The following is a 19,329-nucleotide window of genomic DNA, read 5'->3' on the forward strand; positions in this document are numbered from 1 at the left end:
ATAAATTATAGCTCACTAAACTTTATTTCTAAGAAACTGATTCTGTGCTGTATATGGGGAGAGCACAGTGTGTGATACTATTGTTCTAATAAGACTCTATGAGAGATCCAGCAAAATGAAGCTAGTGGAAGTTAATCATTTAGACTTAAGAGTCCAATGAATTTAAAAAATTTTAAATATCCAGTGGCCAAAAGTTTCTTTGGCATCACTAAACAGATATTGTAAAACTAACCAAAACTAAGTAATATTGTCAATATTACTTTGCATTTGTTCTATTAGAACGATAGTTATCTCATATTGAAGAATTTCTGAAACTTGGGGATCTTTTTCAGTCTTAAGAGAATATGGCACCAACAAAGGCGATCTCTGAGTTCCTTTCTCTTGCTTTAAGAGGATAACCCAAATATTTATCTATATAATAACAATTCCAGCAGAGTTTGGCTAGCACCTCTCAGGGGCAGAAAAATGATGTTTAGATACTAATAGTACAGAAATGTGAGGAACTAGTTTATGTTTTAAGGCATCAAAACCAAAGAGTTCATTTCCTGATTCCAGAGATAAATTGCTATTGTAACATAACCTACTTACAAATAGTGGGATCTTATACCTCTTAGAATTTTTTTTTTCTTGCAAAATGGAATTCAGTTGAATTTTTCTGATTGATCTTTAAATGAAGGGTTTGATATCGGAAATCTATTTCTAAGGTCCCTTATAGCATTAAAACTATTTTTCTTTGTCTTTAAAAACTCCTCCCTGTTGTTTTATTTTATTCATCCTATGTAGCCATTTGACTGAAATGTAGAAATATAATTTTTTTTAACACCTACAGCACCCGGTCTTCCTGAGTGGTCTCCCATCCAAGTACTAAACAGGCCCGACCCTGCTTAGCTTCCGAGATCAGATGAGATCGGGCGTGTGTAATATAATTTTTTGAATAGGAAAAATATTCAGGTATCAAGCACCCTTTCAAGTATTTTGAATAAAAATTCAAATGATCACAGCTTGCCTGAAACTGTTAAGACTATAAGTTCACCTCAACGATAGCTAATTAGTACACACCCTGAAAAACAAAAGGTAGAAGGGAGTTTTCTAAAGGATGAACTAACTATATAACATAAAGGGGGGCCCAGCAAACGTAAGTCATCCTCTTAATACTCTGAGACCACTAACTTGAGGACTCATGGTTCCTCACCATTGCACTTTTGCACCTTTTAAGAGAGTACTTGAGTTCTAAACGCCCAGATGATTTCTAAGACTCACAGAGGAGTTACCTTAACAAAAGAATTGCTTGGGCTCTTCCAACCTTTTGTAAGATATTGCCTGTTTGTAAGAGAAAAAAAAAAAACACTGGTAAAATTTATTTTTTCTTTGCTTACAGACTTCGCATATCATTTAAATGGATGGTTCGAGCTTTCTCCGGATACTTAGCTACAGATCAACTCTTGCTTTTGTGGGATAGAATTCTAGGATACAACTCTCTGGAAATTCTTGCTGGTAAGATTAAGTGCTTGTCTGTAAAACTCATGCTGTTTCTATAGTGAAGTCCTTTTCTTTTCTAACATCTGCCGTCTCTAATTAGAGTTTGAGTGTGCAGTTACCTGTCATTTCTAATTCATGAACATTTAATAGATATGACTGCCTTAGAAGACAAGTGCTGAGGTTCTGCTCTCTAGGTATGTCTGTGTAACTGCCCAGCATCAGTCCATTTCTCCTCCTGTCCCCCTTTTAGTCCAGCCAGGGCTTACCAGCTCTCAGCACCTGTGAGGTCTGTGCAACAGAGTGTAGGTGTTCATTCTACTCTGGACTCCTCTGACTGTCTTAGCATTTGTTCTGGGCTCCTTCTCAACTGCCCTATAAAATCCAAACTGACACTCAGCCTTCCTGCACCAATGAAATCTCAGCTCTTCTGGACTTCAGTTTATACTGAATTCAAAACCTTTTCCTTTATGTCTCTAATTCCTGCCATGGTGGCTGAATTTCCCCTTTTAGATATTTTCTAAAACCAAACATATTTCATGATTTTTTCAGGAAGCCACATTTTCATCACTTATTTAATAATTAATCAGTTCTTACAACAGATATCACACAAGACAACTGTATGATAACACATGGAGTACGGATTTCTTATTAATTACTTTATTTTTCTTCTCTTGTACAAAGTAGACTCAGTTATTTTTATCACTGGGATTACCAGGAAATTCAAATAAATATTATAAGGTTTTCACAACAATGGATGGAGAGCAAAAAAAAATTGGCAGAGTGCTGGGTCCAACCTTCTCCAGTTGTGTGATATTGAACAAGTTTTTAAACTGTGTTAACCTGTGTTTCCTTACCTTGTATCAGTAGCATTGTAAAGACACTTTTCTGGGATATTGTGGAAATAATGCTTAATTGAAGAAGATCCTTTTCTTATAGAAGATTCTCTACATACCATTTAAACATACTCTTGAGTGCTATGAGGTCTAGAAGAATTGCGTGGCATTTGAAAAGGATTATTAAAGTAATAATAAAGTGCTATGAAGATAAATGTCACCCCTGCTGTCATCAAAGGCATCTATCACTTACTAATGTTTTTAACAACTCCTCGTATCCTTCTATCCCAATTGTTTTTAAAGCCCATACGAATATGAGTTAAAGAAGAATGGTTTGCCTTCATCCCTTTTGGATGAAGTGATATACATAATGACAGTGATATATATAATCTAGAGATAGAAGGAGTCCTGGAGTCATCAGGTATAACTTCTTTTAGGCAGTCCTCATCCTCTCTCTGTACACTTCAGAACAGGGTAATTCCTGTCTTAACAGGTGGCCCATTTCATTTCGGGATAATACCGACTTGCTAAAACATACTCCTGTTAAACCAGAGATCATCATGTTTTTTTCTACGCTCACATCCCATCCTTTCTCCAAAGTCTTCTGTTTTCCGGGCCAGACAGACATGTTTTCTGCTACCATTTCTCAGACAACAGGATTTTAGACTTTCCACCAAATAACTTTCCTCAGGGTATGTCATAAGTTTTGAAAAGTATCGTAAATAGCTTTTTGTATCATTTCAAAAAGATATTAGAGTATGTTAAAGAAAGGGGGTCAGTATAAGAAAGTGCTTTCTAATAATTAGGACTTTCCAAAAGTAGAATGGACTTTTTAACTGTCACCTGAAGGGTTAAGAGAATTTCTACTATGAAAGAAATGTTGACTTGGAAGGCCTTCAAGGCCTCTTTCAATTTAAATTCTCTCATTCTGTAACTTATCACCCTCAGCAAACAGAAGTATAAGAGAGCTAAATGAATGCTGAATATCTCATTTGCTCTAAGCAGGCGCAAAGCCATGAGCTCAGTGCCTTAATAAAAAAGTTACTGATGAATAGGTAGAAAAGCAATCCACACTGCTTTTCCTGAATGCCTTTTAAAATGGAACCAGATTGATAGGAACTCCCCTACCATGGAATTCAAATAAAGAGCACAGGGAAGATAATTTTATAGAGATATATACAAATTAGTTTTGAATATTTTAAATATTTTGTTATTTTTTAGTCAGAGTATTTCATATCCACCTTTTTTTGCTCAAGGAAGTTATTTTATAGTTGTTAGAAATATTTTAGTAAACATTTCTGGCTTTAATTGTGAATTAATTAGAGCCTCTAAACAGTTTAAAGCAAAGGTGTCTTAATGTCCATGATAGTGTTACTTAAAGTTAATGAGAATAGTTTAAAAGACCAAAGGTAAAACTTAGCATTTCTATATTTCATATGAAACGTGATTTTGAAAATATCCTAAAGTATAGACCTTTTCTCCTTGGCAAACAAACCTGTTCTGTGGAAGGGCTGGGCAAAGCAAACATGAAGCAGACGGAAAGGAACTTCTGTGATGTGACACCAAGATAAATAAAGGGTATGAGCACATAAGCATTTTGGATGCTGAGGTCAATTAGTGAACTACTCTTTTTTCCCCTTCTTATCTACATTTGGAAAAACAATTTCCCGCCATGTAAAACTCTTTCCTGCTACAGCAGAAAATTTGACCATCCTGTCAAGCTTTTACCACCTCTGTTAAATTATACACAGAAAATGGAAGTGACGATCACACTCCCTGGCTTCTAAAATGTCTCCACCATCAAATATGATTGCAGATATTGGGAGACTATAAAGAAGATGCCGGTTCACATAATTGGTTTTCTTTGCTATTCCTGTGAACGTAGAAGCTCAGTGACTTTAAAGTATTTCTCTTTTTAAAGAATTAAACAGTAAATTCTTCATCCCAGATCTCTTTTATGCCTTGTTACATATTAGATAATCCCAGCTGATTTAACCTTTTAAATTTTGTTTCACCACTACTGTTTTTCCCCCAGAATTTTTCTCTCTAATTCTAATGCTTTTTTGCCAAGCTGTCTAAAATCTGTTGTCCTCTAGAAAAATGCCTGTGCTTCCCAGCCTCTGGTTGCACTCTGCCTCTGTCTGGCGAAATTAAGAGGCCTGGGTCCTGACTCCTCCTCAGCCTCAGCCTCCTACCTGAGGGAGCCCGGGACCACCGTGGCGTCATCCTTCACGCCATCTCTAGAAACTCATTCTGAGTGACAGCAGAGAAAATAGTTCTTAGGAAAGCACATAGATTCCCATGTTAGGGATGTCATTACTGCTTACCTTCAATCTCAATAATGTCATCACATTTTGGTTAGATGCTTGGGCCAGAGCCAGGGTTGTATTCAGTCTACTATTTTCTACCTGTGTGACTCTGAATATGTCACCCAAACTCACTGTGCCTCTGTTTCCACATTGTAAAATGGGGCTAAAAGTAGTACTTAACTCATAGAGTTGGTATTAGAATTAACTGCTGTATATCTATTCGCATTAGCTATCCAGTATACTTAGAAACCAGTCTTCCAAAGAATTCTGAAGATTCCTTACCATTCATTTCCTAAACTTCAAAAACTCATTGGGTAGTAAATGTATTACCACCACTGGTGATGGGGAAAAAAAAAAAAAAAAAAAAAGGGGGGAAAAAACCAAGAGTCATCTCCAGACAGTACTGTCTCCTGATCAGGGACGCCTGCCTCCTGCATAAGTCCATCGCTCGCAGTGACTCATCCTCTCACGTGGGGTTTTATGGTAGATTCTATAATGAGAAGTATTGCATGTTAGCATTACTTCTTTTTTATATGCCTATGTTTAATGGAAGCAAAAATCCAAATGTTGTTTTCTACTCAAAGTATAATATTGACCTTCGAGATATCACATAATGGTTCCCCCCCAAAGTTTCAACTTTTTCCTATAGCTAACATTGATGCAAATGTCAAGATCAATTCCATAGCAGCTCTCCCCATAGATATATCCATTTGTGACATTCTAAGAAAGTTCAATGATGAGTATAAAAATATAAATATAACAAAATATTATGAAGATTTTTTAAGAAAAGTAATGATCACCACATTTTTATCAGGATGTTTCCTCAATACAAATGAAACATGACATGATATATTTAAAAATTTATTCTTCATTTAACTTTTCAGAAGCCTCTATCGCATCAGTAAGAAACATCTGCATCAAAATAGATCTTAATTTATAAGACAGTCATTAAGTCTTCATATCATTTAAAATTTTTTATAATTTAAGTTATAAGTATGGAAGAAACAATTTATAAAATGGCTTTTTAAAGAACATTGAATTTTTCTTTTTCCCCAAATTGTGAAATACAGTTTATCTAGCTATCCAGCGCTGTTCTCCAGAGGAGACAATTTCCATTCATCGCAAGACCTTAACTCAGAATGCGGGCATGCAGTTGTGTAAAGCACTAGTTCTGAGCTCTGGTAGTGGGTTGTGGGCATAGCAGTAAATTTGTCAGGCTGATGAGTAGGCCAGCAATTGAAATAGTGTGCGTTCTTTTCCAGTCCTGGCAGCTGCTGTGTTTGCTTTCCGAGCAGTAAACCTGATGGAGGTGACATCTCTGGCTGCAGCCGAAGTAAGGATAAGTTTCACTCTGATGGGATGGAAATAGTTCCTGAGAGATTGCCAGTCTTGGGCACTTTAGTCTCAGATGCATAAGACAGACTTTACTCATAACCTAATTTTTTAAATTGGGTAAAACTTGTAAGTTCTGAGCTAAGTAATATTAAGAATTCAAAATTCCTTAATATCTTGAAAATAATCTTCTTGTGAAAGAGTCATAAAGAAGATTATTATAGGAAACCACTACACCCATTATGGGCAACAAGGTATTGAGTAATTTTAATAGAAACTGTTGGGTCCTATGTTGCATTTTCTTTTTGGTGTTCAGGTCCATGTGTTATGCTCACAGAACGAAGAAGAGCTAGTTGAGAGAGTTAAAGAGCATGTGTTTGGATGATATATAGTAAAGATGCATGGAATTTTTGGTTGTTTTTAATTGTGGGTTAATTATTTAAAGCTGGTTTCTTTTCAGTAGTATAATTTATACCTGAAACATCTTTTGGTTAAATAGGGATTTACCCTATTATTCTATTTATCGCTCATAGAAATGCAAATTTTATCCTTAAAATAGTTGCTACATTCTTTGTTTAAAGGGAAGAGGATGTTTATGCGTCTTGCAACTGGATCAACATTGCTTCCATCTCAAAATGATTTCCTGAAATCAGTTACTCCTTATCCCAGTACAACAGGACTAGGATTCATAATGTACGTTTATTTATAGAAGCAAGTTGAAATGTTAGACCTCTTATAAACTCATGCTACCTTGTGTATTTGAAGAAGGCTCACGGCTAACGTCCAGATTATTTTCTACTGCACGTTTTAGCATTTTGCACATATTCTAACATTAAGATACTCAGACAAGAGAAGGGCAGAACTTGTAGCTTCATCGCAGAGGTTTAGGACAAATCTGAAGAACTTAGAGTCTGTCAATACCAGAATTACATTGTAATGGTGTTTCTGTTTTACCTTATTTCATAGGCTTCACTTTGCTGATTAGAATACTGATATTAATAATTCTTTTTGTTTTTTTGTTTCAGGCAGTTCTTGCTGACCTTTCTACTTTAAAAGTTATGCCTCTTCTTCAAATATTTTTGTTTGCTACTGTCACCTGATCTTCTTCAAGGTCACTGACAACATATTTAGTTTTTCATTAGAAATTAATCATGAACTATGCAAACTCTGCATAAAACCAAAATTAAACTTCGTATATAAGCCAATAAAGATCATGTTCCCTCCTCAGTTGAACCTAACTAGTTTTTCACTTTTTAAAACAATAACTCTGCACACCAAATATTGCACTGCATGCTGCTGATTTCCAAGAGAGAAGCAATAGACCTAACTTCTGCTAAAGTGAGCATACTATATATATATAATCCTGACTTGTAAAAAGCATGTAATAATATATGCAATAAGAACTAAAGATACTGTAATAAACTTGAAGAGGTTAATGTAGCCACTGGGACAATTCTCTTATGTCAGTTTGTAAATTTATCTCTGATGTACTGTTTTGTCTTACAAATTGCTCTTCACTCAGAGCCAGGGGTGGGGTAGGATGTGGGAAGACTTGAAGAAGATCATGCTTTTAAGTAGAAATTCAAATGTACTTTGGTGTTTTTAACAACTTTTCTCTCACCAGAGATCTTCTAGATCTCTCTCTACTTTATTTCTCCCTTAAAGTTTTCTACTGGGGAAGGTCAAATACAGTTATGTCCATCCGACAGTATTTTATTCATTATTTTTTGAAAAAAGATACAGTTCTGGAGTGATCTGTTCAAACTTCTTAGCCTTCCATCTCTTGATTAGAAGACTTGACACTGCTAAGGCCTGTTGCCAAATTCTGTTACTTTGGAAATATACAGAGATGACACCTAAGGATTTAGTGAAGGGAGTGAAAAATAAAAACCATATCCACTTTTGCTGAAGGCTGTTTTAATGAGATTTACTTCTAGGGCAGAGCAACTGAGAAAGACTAGAAGTAGGTTCTAGACATTCATTCTAGGACTGAAGACATTGTGCAAGGCATCAATCTTATTTTGGTCTTCATTATCAGGGAAGTGTCTAATTATATATTATTTCCTAAGGACCTACCACTTCTGCAATACGAAGTAATTGTATATGAAAAGAATCCAAAAACCATTGTCTTTCGATTTTAGGTTCAAATTCAAGATGCTGATCATTTTAACAAAACTCTAAATCAATAGATTGATACTCTTACTGAATGCCTAGAATTGTATTGTTTTCTCCAAATGTATTTCCTGAGTCATTTATTTATAGAGTATTTATTAGGAAATGTATGAGGTTTAGCACAATACTATAACTGTGGTGGAATTTAATATAAATAGGTATTAATTTGAAAATCTTCATTATATATATATATGCTTTTATTCATCTGGTCCTTGTTGACTTATTGAGGACAAAATTTATTCAGTGACTGATTCCTAATAAATCCTATTTTATTGCTTTTGAAGGTGACACAGTTGGAATCACGTGCTTTGCCATTCTGTGTGTGCAGATGCACACTCATCACAAGGATAAGCACACACCCATGGCTGTTATCTCCCTCCTTCCCTCACTCTGAGAAGCTGAGAAAAAATATGTTTGAGAGAGAGAGTTTTAAATGATTAAGGTCAGATTTGTACAGATACACCCATCTTTGGCCTTTTTCTTTAGGAGCATGTTCGTAAGCCTTTTTAAAAGCAGCAATGTGGCGGTAGAGTAGAGTAGAAAATATCACTAGACCGGACAGTTCTGAGTCTAGCTGTACGTCCCTAGATAATTTAATCTCTTATCTACAAATGTGGGGGAAGGTGCAGAAGGACAGGCAGCAGGAAATTATTGTATTTGCTCTATTTACCTTATAGGATTGAGTAAGACCAAATGAGAAAAAGTATTTGAAAGTGACTTTTTTAAACTGCAAAATATAAGATGTTGGCAATTAATTTTAAATATGATGTCTTAAAAGTCTAGTGGTAGAAGGTAATATATGAAAAATGTCCAACCTCATTAGCATTTGATGACTTTATCTGATAATTTAAGACTGTCTATAAAAAAATAAATGGATTATGACATAGGAAATCCTTACATTTGGAACAGGCATCTGCAGCCAGTACTAGATCTGAATCCCAAAGCCAAGCCTAGTAGGCTGCCACACATTTTGCTGCTGTCACAAACCCCTCTCAGCCATGCGGCCATATGCCATGCACATTGTCTCTTAACTTGGCTGCTTGTTAAAATACTGCACTGAGGGCAGTCAGGCTGTCTTGCCCACTCCATCTCTAACTGCACCTCCTCACACTACTTCTCTTGGCTTCCTTCCTCCTGCATTCTCCTGTGCTATCTCCTACATCGCTGGACACCCCCTCACATCTGCTCTGCCAGTTCCCACAAGGATCTGAGTGACCAGTGTTGCTTATGTAATTATTCTACCTATGGCATTGGCATTCATGGTGAAATAGACTAATAGACAGATTGTAATTTGCTCTTCTATATTTCAATTCACCCACTAATGTAATATATATGACCTCATACTATAGAAGAGTTTATTGAACAATATTTTTTACCAGAATGTTTTGATAATGCAGCATTCTGGCTCACTGAAATTTCCAGCTTGTCTTAACTGCATAGCACCCCCTCACACTCAGCATGTATTTTTTTCTTTCAGTTCCATAGGGAAAATGGAGAACTTTAGGCTTGAACTCCCTCTCAATCTACCACTTCAAAACTTAGCTTTACCCTCCGTTGACTTCTCCCCTTCCTTCTTGTCTCAGGAAAAGTCTAATCCATTCCTGCAGCTCTGTATATACAGATCCAATTGGGTCATTTAAATGCTTAAGAAATTAAAAGGCATTCCATTACTTAAAGGACAAAGACCAGGCTCTGTTGCAAAGCAGGGCAAATTCTCCACAGTTTGGTCTTTCCATTCCTGTGTTCACACACACAGCCACTACCCTGGACGACAGCTCCTGCCAGGTTCCATGCGGGTCCTCCACCAGCTCTGCCACGCATGTTGTCTCTGCCAGAAGGACCTCCATTTTTCAAAGCTCCACTAAAATATCTCTATTGTCATGATATCCTGGAGCTGCAAATTAGAATTCTGCCCTTCTCTTTGTTCTCATAAAACTGTCCGTCCACTAATACAGTGCTTAGAATATTGAGTGATAGGTTTTTGTGTATGTGTTCTGATTCTCACATCACTTTGTGAGAATTTTCATTGATTCATCCTAGGATGTGGAAGATGAAGGAAGGTATTTGTCCATAGGTATTTGTTCCGAAATCCCCTGACTTGTTCTGAAAATTGTCAGGATCCGTTTTCCTTAAAATATAATTCCTCCTCAGTATCAAGACTCCCTTTGTCCATAAAGGCTCTAATTCTTATTTGGTAATCTAACCCCACCCCCAAGTACTTCAGGTGAGGCTGATTCCTACCCACAGGGCCTCTGGGTCCTGGCCAGGCCAGTCACCATATATCATCCCCCTGGCCACAGGGATTGCTTCAGGATCCATGCAAAATCTCAGACCAATGAGGACCAGTGAAACTTGACTACAAGGCTTTGGTTTAATCTCTCAGGGAAGCTGGATTTGTAAAAGATATAGGAGGTGCTGTAGCCTGGGAACAGAAAGAGTGAACAGCTGCTCCGTGTACCTTGTTGGTCCCCAGGTCACACGTCACCAGTCTACCCCTGGACTGTTTTGTCACACAAGCCAAAAGATTTTTTTCGTAGCAGAAAGGATCCTAACTGAAGGTATAGTTATTTTACCTTTTAGGTGATCTATTATATCGTGAGTATCATTATTTTGTACAGGACTTCTATGTACATACTGCTTAAACTCGAGGAATCTTTTTTACCTTTTTCAATCAAGACACACCCTGATTTTACAAGGATGAATTCTATGTCCTAGACCTACTAGGCTACCTGAGGTACCTTGAACACATAGTATGTCTCTCTCCTTTGGCGCTTTGCCCGTATAGCACACTCTGCTTGGAATGCCTTCTCTCCTCTCTTTACCTCTTACTTGTACCTCAAATCCCAACTCAGGTGTTACATCACCAGAGAAGAGTACTTCTCTTAGGAATTCTCATACCCTAAGTATACATAATCTGTATCATAATCATATAATAGTTTGTTTTTCTCTTCTACTAGACCGTAACTCCTTAAGGGCAAAATGGTGTCTTTTTTAGCTTTATATCTCCAGAACCTGGTGTAGTGCTTATCCCATAGTGGGCTTTAATAAATGTTTATTGAATGAATGAATGAAGTCATGTAATATAATCCACTCATTCTACTGATGGCAAAACTTGCTCAGTTCAGAGTAATAACTTCTTGTCCAGTCTCACACAACTGTTTTATTGTGGAGTTGCCTATAGAAGTCCAAAAGGGAACAGTATTTTGAGAGAGAAACAAAGTAAATGTGTCAGTTCACTCAGTATTTTTCATTTAAATCAACTTTACTAAGATATAATTTATGTACAGTAAAATGTATGCATTTTAAGTGTACAGTTCTCTTAGGTTTGACAAATGTATATACCCACATCACCACTACTACAGTCAAGAACATGTCCATCACCTAAATCAATTTCCTTTGTGCCCCACTCAATTTCTCATATACACATTCACTCGGTAGCCACTGGTATGCTTCTGTCCCTACAGATTAGAAGATTAGATTGGTCTTTTCTAGAGTTTCATGTGAATGGAATCTCTCTCTCTATACATGTATATACTCTTTTGTTTCTGGCTCCCTTTCTCAGCATAATGTTTTAAGATTCATCCATGTCCTTGTGTGATTAGTAGTGCATTCCTTTTTATCACTGAGTAATATTTCATTGTGTAAATATTTCACAATTTGCTTATGTATCATTTTTTAATAGACATGTTTACTCAAGTTTTGGTGTATTATGGATTCAGCTACTATAAACATTTGTGTACAAGCCTTCGTGTGGACATAGATCTTCTTTTCTTCAGGGTAAATACCTAGTAGAATTGATGAGTCATATGTAAGCATAAGTTTAACTTTCTAAGAGATCTGCAAACTCTTTTCTGAAGTAGTTCTGCCATTTTACATCCCCACTAGTGATGTACAGGGCTCTAGTTGCTCCAAATCCTCATCACCACTTGCTGTTGTCACGTTAGTCATTCCAATAGTGATTTTAATTTGCATTTCCCTAACTACTGATGATGTTGAGCATCTTTTCATGCTTATATGCCATTTATACTTATTTTTTTGTAAAGTGGTCTAATCTTTTGTTCATTTTTAATCAAGATCTTCTTAAGCTGTAAGAATTCTTAATTCTGGATACACTTTTGGTTTGTAAAATTTTCTCCTGGCTTAAGGTTTGTCTCTTAATTTCCTTAAGTATTTTTCAAGAGCAAAAGTTTTAATTTTGCTGAGTTCAATGTATCTATTTTTTCTTTTATGGTTCATATTTTTGTGTCTTTGCTAAGAAATCTTTGCATAATTCAAGATTTTTTTACTGTGTTTTCCTCTAGAAACTTTATAGTTTTAGTTTTTACTTCTTGGCCTATGAACCTTTCTCTTTTTTGTTGTTAATTTTTGTGTATGACACAAGTTATGAGTTGAAGATCATGTTTTTGCATATAGATATACAATTGTTCCAACACCATTTGCTGAAAAAACTAGCCTTTCCCCGTTATGCCAGCACCTCTGTGTAAAATAAATTGATCATATATATGTGGGCTTGTTTCTGGATGCTCTGTTCTGTTTCATGGATTTATGTCTGTTCCTATTCCATTACCACACTGTGTTTATTTTTATAGCTTTAGAGTAAATCTTGAAATCAAGTAGTGTAAGTCCTCTAATTTTCTCTATGTCAAAAATATTTTGGTTATTCTGAATTCTTTGCATTTCTAAATAACTATTAGAATCAGGTTTTTCTCTTGTACTTTTTTAAAAAGCTGCTGGAATTTGTATTGAGATAGCATCGAATCTAAAAATTAGTGTGGGGAAAATGAACAACATTGAGTCTTCCAATCTGTGAACACAGTATCTCTCTCCATTTATTTAGGTTGTTTTTCATTTCATTTAGCAATATTTTGTAGTTCTCCATGTACAGGTCTTGCACATATTTTGTTAAAGTTACTCCTAATTATTTCACATTTTTATGTTATTATAAATGGTATTTTTAATTTCAATTTATAATGGTTTGTTAATATATAGAAATGCAATTGATTTTTTTATATTGATCTTGTATCCCGAGACCTTAGTAAACTTACTACTTCTAGTATTTTTTTTTTTTTTTTGGAGCTTCCCTAAGATTTTCTACATATACAATATGTCATCTATAAATAAAGATAATTTTACTTTTTGAAAAAATCTATATGCCTTTTACTTATTTTTTTCCTTTATTCATTGACTGGAACCTATAATAGAATATACAGAAGTGTTGCAGCTCACTTAATTTAAAATTAAATGGACTTCTTTCTTGAATAAGTACAACCAATATTTTAAATATTTAATAGTTTGGCCAATTAAGGTATAAAACAGTGGGAGGAACAGAAACAGGCAGAAGCAGAATGCAGTGGGGAGAGATATTGATACACAGGGAAGATAAATTGGGTAACTCTTTGTTGCTGATCATCTAAATGGCTTCTTCAAATCATTCTTTTAACTTAAGCAGTTGGCTTCAGGTATTATCAATGCCTTTGCCATGTTAATTAGGTAATTGTTTTTGTATTCTTTGTTCTTAAAACTTTTTTTTAGATATGTGGTATGCATATATATCTATTCAACAAACATCAAATGCCTACTCTGAGCAAGGTACTGTACAGAGAATTCAATGTTTCTATATATTTGTATGTTTGCTTTTTTAGTAACAAATGTGGTAAGAGGCAGTACTTTTTATGGAAAGAGAATACTAACACCTCTTTTTTGAAGTAATGGCCCCATCTGTCCTATGGTAAGAAAAATAATGGTTCGTGTCCCAATACCATAATCCCTGAATACATTTCCTTACATGACAAAAGGCACGTTATTATAATCCACTTCCTCTCACATAAATTGAGTTTACCATATCAACAGTAACGTATGACACAGTAAGTTCACCTTGCTTCAATTCTCTTACCTATAAAATAAGTGATTCTACCTGTCCAGTTTCTCTCCTGTGGTGTTTATAATGAACAAATGAGAGAAAATACGTTAAAGTATTTTAAAGACTACCTGCTATTGTTCCGATGCTGATAGGAAAAAGACCCCAGAAAACTGGGCTTTTCTGTAAGGCAAGTGTGATGGAGGAAGAGGGGTACCGGGGGAAGGGTATCGCCAGGTCCTAATGCTGCTTTTCCGCGTAGAGGGAGTTCACTGCTGTACTGCTCCTCACTTCACTCTGTGGAGAGGAGTGAGTTATGTTGGTAATGTGAGGATCAGTGAGGGGGCCTCTAAAGCCAACACCTTTCTCTCATCTTTCTCTTGGGATCCAGCAGCCCACAGCGAACATATGTTTTGTACTGCTCCTCTTTTGGGAGGTGACAGAATAACAGGGGCTGGCTGCAGTTGTTCCATTCATCACTGAGTGGATACGTCTGAGACTTTGTATGGAAAGCCCATCCTTGCTGCAAAATTAAGTTCCATTCCATGGGATTAACTGTATCAGTCAGAAAGATGACATCTTCATCTGCTTTCCTCTGCCTGGGTTTTAATTTTATCTCTTAATAACTCAGATCTCAGGCGGGAAGAAGGATGCTGCTTATTGGACCTCTAAACCTCATTCAATAGGGCAAGGATGTTAAGGATTGCAAGGAAGAAACTATTATGATGAGTCATAGAATATAAGATAAGAAAGAAGAGAAACGAAGGGTAATGGGAGATATGTTAAAGAGGGATGGATGAATTGAAGGTCATAATAAAGAAATAAAAGCACTTTTTAAGGAAGGGTACTTCTTCAAGAAACTTGGAAGGCTAGTATTTGTAGTCAGAATGAGATATTTGTGTTTGAAATTTTGATGCCATTTTTGTTGATGCCAAGATCTGGGCATGTTGGATAACTGAGGTAAAGTACAAGAAAACATCACCACAAATAGGAAAAAGTCAAGAAACCAAGAGTCCATTGGAGGACTCGTCAGCAGACATGTCGAAGTCACCAAGAAGAACAACAGGCGTAGGGATGAAGGAGAAAACCGAGTTGCTTATAAAAGCTAGTTTTACTGCAAATGAGGAGGAAAGACCCAGAAGCTCCTAGGTGACTAACACGGAGGAGGAAGAGTGGTGTAACCAGATGGTGTGAGCCGCAAAGGAACAGGAGAGGTTTGCAGGAAGAAAGAGGGAACAACACTCTAAAATTAGTATTGAAGGGTAAGGCTGGAGCTGAAGCACTCTGGGCATAAGAGAAAAGAAATCATCCATTTGAGAGGGCTGCAGAGAAATGTGTCCCCAGGATACACTCTGTTTTTAGTGAAATGAGGAGGTGAATAGAACTTTCAGAGAAGAGATTGAAAAACACAGGTGTTTATTGACTTCACACTGGGAATCGGGAATCCCAAGAGGCAGAAGGAAATAGTTTACTAGGGAGGGGAAAAAGGGAGGAGTAGATGGGAATTAGGTCAGATTAAGGGAGGAAAGTTTAGGTGATTGATGACTGGAAGCTGGAACTCTGATGGAGAGTGGGATGAACAGGGATGTGTGGATGGGCTGATCCTATCAGAGGTGACTGAGCAATCAGTTCTGCTGCTGTCCAGGCCATTTCTCTCTGTGGTGGGGCACCTGCTCCCTCAGGCAGCAAGAGGTTGGTATGGTCTGATTATAGGTCAGCTGCTCCTTCAGACAGCTGTGCTTGTGGTGGTCTCTGCTCTAGCACTGCATGAGTTTGGTGATTTACCTATATATTTTTTCACTTCCAATAAATTGGGTTTCCCTCTCTCTCTTCTTTGCTTCTGCTATTCATTATTTCGACTTACTCGTGGCTTAGGGAGAGAGTATTTTAATTACTCAGACAAAAAGATCTCTCCTTTATAAATGGAATCATTGAAAAGTTTCCATGAAATAGGAAGCAACACATTTTCTCCAATATACAAGTTATGTCCCATATATAATATAATTTTGCACCCATAGCATGCACAGTGATAGACTGACCCATGAGAGGGTGGGGAGGAAGAATGTGAACGAGAGGATTAAATGTCAGTAGTAAGATTGTATAGGAAGAAATAGACAAGTTTTTCTCTTCCCCCCGTCACCTTTTATAGGACTGTGCCTGCCTTGCCCTCAAAGAAAGGCAAACTATTTTTAGTGTTGATGGGCTTCCTTCCCTAGTGTAGGAGAAAAGTGGCTGAAAGATTAAGTATTTCATGTGTGAGAGCCTAAAGAAAATGGAAAGACCTGAATACGTGTATGGAAAGAAAGACTTAGGTCTGTGGACAGGCTAAAAGACCCTCCTGAGAGAGGTCCCCAACCCTGTCAGGCTGGTGGCTAAACACAGAAACATTATAAAGGAGCTCTGTATGACAGACAGGGATGTCTCTGGACAGAAGGCCAGCCCAGGACTTCAGCCCTAGGACAAGGTCAGTGGCATGACCTAGAGGGCAGGAACAGCACCCTTCCTGACCTTCCAGGCTTCTCGTACCAACACAAATGCTCAACCACCATGTGCGTACACCTCTTAGCATCACCATGTGACACCTCTTCCACGCAGATGGCAGAGGGGAAAGGGAGAATTCCTATACCTGGGCTTTGTAGAAAACCATGCATATTAGTAACCCTGTGTTGGAAATGGAATAGTCACCACCATTGAAAACAAATATTTTCATAACATTCCATATTTTTTTGTTTAGCTCTACTAGATAGACATAGACTTAAATCCAAGTTCCACTATTTACTAGCTATGTGACCTTGGTAAAATTACCTAACCTTTTTATAAGCCTTAATGTCTTCATCTGTAAAATTCTAATCAGTATCAGATAGAGCTGATTACTCTGAAAATTAAATGAGATGATGCATATTAAACATTTAACACTACACACTTTAACTATCAAGAAGAAAAGAAACTTCTGTTCATGTCCCAAAAGGGTCCACATTTAATAGGTACGTAGTGTTGCAATAAATAGCAAGTCCAGAATAGTGGGACCTGTCAAAGGTCTTTGCCATGTTTAGGGTTTCATGATCAATACATTTGGGAAATGTTTAGTATTGTATTTTCCTTTTGAAGATTTACACTACACATTAGTCCCTTAGAGACAGAGAATTCTTATAGTAAAACAACCTAATTACCTGTTTAACCAGAGTTTGTCAATTATATGTACACAAACTATTAACATCTTGTAGATCTAGTCTTCCTCAAAACACAATTTTGGGGAGACTTCTGCCTTTGTCCAACATGGATGTTATGGACTGAATGTTCGTGTTGCTACAAAATTCCTATGTGGAAGCCCTAACCCTGAATGTAACGATTTTAGGAGGTGCAATCAGTGGGAAGACCGTGAGGGTGGGGCTCCCATGATGGGATTAGTGTCCTTATAGGAAGGAGGAGAGACTAGAACTCTCTACAGGCACAGGCAACAAAGGAAAGGCCCTGTGAGCTCACAGAGATAGAGCTGCCACCCACAAGCCAAGAGAAGAGACCTCAGAATAAAACCTACCTTGTCAGCACCTCGATCTTGGCCTTCACAACTTCCAGAACTATGAGAAATAAATTTCTATTGTTTAACTATCCAGTTTATTCAGACTATGCATGAGAGGAAGCTACCCAAGGCTGGGGGCCATTTGCATATCTTTTTTGGAAAATTGTCTATCCAACTTCTCTATTTTTTAGAAATTGGATTGTTTTTTTCCTTGGCCTACAATAAACTCATTTTAACACAGAGACATAATTAGGTTAAAAGGGTGAAAAAAGGTACAGCATGCTAACACAAATCAAAAGTAAGCTGGAATGGCAATATATCAGACAAATTAGATTCCAAAGCAAAGAACATTGTCGTAATGATAAAAGGTGAATTCATCCAGAAGATACAACAGTCCTAAATGTTTATATACACGACAGTTTCTAAATATAGGGAGAAAAATTGATAGAAATGCAAGGAAAAATAGACAAATCTAAAATTATAGAGCTTTCGGGAGGGTCAGAAAAATCAGTAAGAATATAAAAGAACGACATTATTAACCAAGTATCTCATTACATTTATAGAACACACTGTCCAACAGCAAAATTCACATTCATCTTAAGTACACACAAAACTTTTATAAATATAGGACATATTTTGGGTCATAAAACAAGTCTCAATAAATTTTAAAACATTCAAGCTATGTAAAGTATGTTCTCTGATTACAATGGAATTATATTAGAAATCAATAACAAAGGTATCTGGAAAAATCTTGAATTATTTGGAAACTAACAGACTGCTAAATAACTTATGGATCAAAGAATAAATCAAAAGGGAAATTAGAATGTATTTGAGCTGAATGAAAACACAGCATACTGAAAATTTTGGAATGTAGCTAAAGCAGTATTTAGAAGGAAATTTATACTATAAATGTCTATGTTAGAAAAGGAGAAAGGTCTCAAATCAATGATCTTAGCTTCCATCAAAAACCAGAAAAAAAAATTAAACCAAAAGTAGGAAAAGGAAATTATAAAGATCAGAGCAAAAATACATGAAATAGAGAACAAAAACAAGAGAGAAAATTAGTAAAACGAAAAATTGATTATTTGACAATATCATTAAAACTGATAAACCTCTATCCAGACTGATTAGGGAAAAAAATACAAAAATTGTCAATATCAGAAATGAGAGAGATGTTGTAACTACAGGAATATTATAAATGACTTTATGCCTACAAATTTGACATCAGGCAGTGTTAGCCCTCCAACTTTGTTCTTTTTCGAAGTTGTTTAGGCTAGTTTGGTACCTCTGCATCTTTTTATTTAGGAGTCTAGCTCCTGGCCGACAATGTGGATTTTTATCAGGCCTACCATCGCCATTACAAAGGCTTTACCTGGAAGGCCTTATGAGGGGTAAAATTGCCCTCCCTATACCAGACTTCGTGATAGCCAATGCATTGCATGCGACCTTTAAAGGAGTTGCAGTCAGGGACTCAGGCCCCCGGGCTGGCCATGCTCTTTAGTATATCTTCATTCCTATCCCAGACACCTCCATTCAGAAGCCTCTTTATCAGGGCCTTCTTCAGAGACCTTCCTCGGCTGCCTCTGTCAAGATCTTATCAGGGTGCTGGGGGTGGGGACACTTGACACTTTTCCACTCTGACACAGTACTCAGTACTTTTCTGCTCCTCTCTCTCCTCCTGGTCCCTGGGTCCATAATGCTGCAGGAGCCTTTTGTTTGGAACGCCCAAAGATTTCAGTCAATTCTTCACATCTGTGCTGATCCACCTTCAACCGGAGCTGTTTCCTGGGGAAAAAATGGAAGAGGAGGGTGGCACTTTAGCCATTT

General features: G+C 36.8%; 1 protein-coding gene across 7 annotated transcripts in view; it reads left to right on the top strand.

Moving 5' to 3' along the window:
* Positions 1–11,862, top strand: part of TBC1D19 (TBC1 domain family member 19) — a 104,751-nt gene extending 92,889 nt beyond the window's left edge. For all 7 annotated transcript variants that reach the window (XM_011365491.2, XM_023534256.1, XM_011365519.2 and 4 more), the window contains 3 exons: positions 1,379–1,494; positions 5,884–5,954; positions 6,979–11,862. In XM_011365491.2, coding sequence (XP_011363793.1) covers positions 1,379–1,494; positions 5,884–5,954; positions 6,979–7,053 — 262 coding nt within the window. In that variant the 3' untranslated portion in view covers positions 7,054–11,862. The remainder of the gene's footprint in view (positions 1–1,378; positions 1,495–5,883; positions 5,955–6,978) is intronic.
* The last annotated feature ends 7,467 nt before the right edge of the window (positions 11,863–19,329 follow it).

This window comes from Pteropus vampyrus, unplaced genomic scaffold, assembly GCF_000151845.1.
Source record: "Pteropus vampyrus isolate Shadow unplaced genomic scaffold, Pvam_2.0 Scaffold5, whole genome shotgun sequence".
In the NCBI taxonomy this organism is placed as follows: domain Eukaryota; kingdom Metazoa; phylum Chordata; class Mammalia; order Chiroptera; family Pteropodidae; genus Pteropus; species Pteropus vampyrus.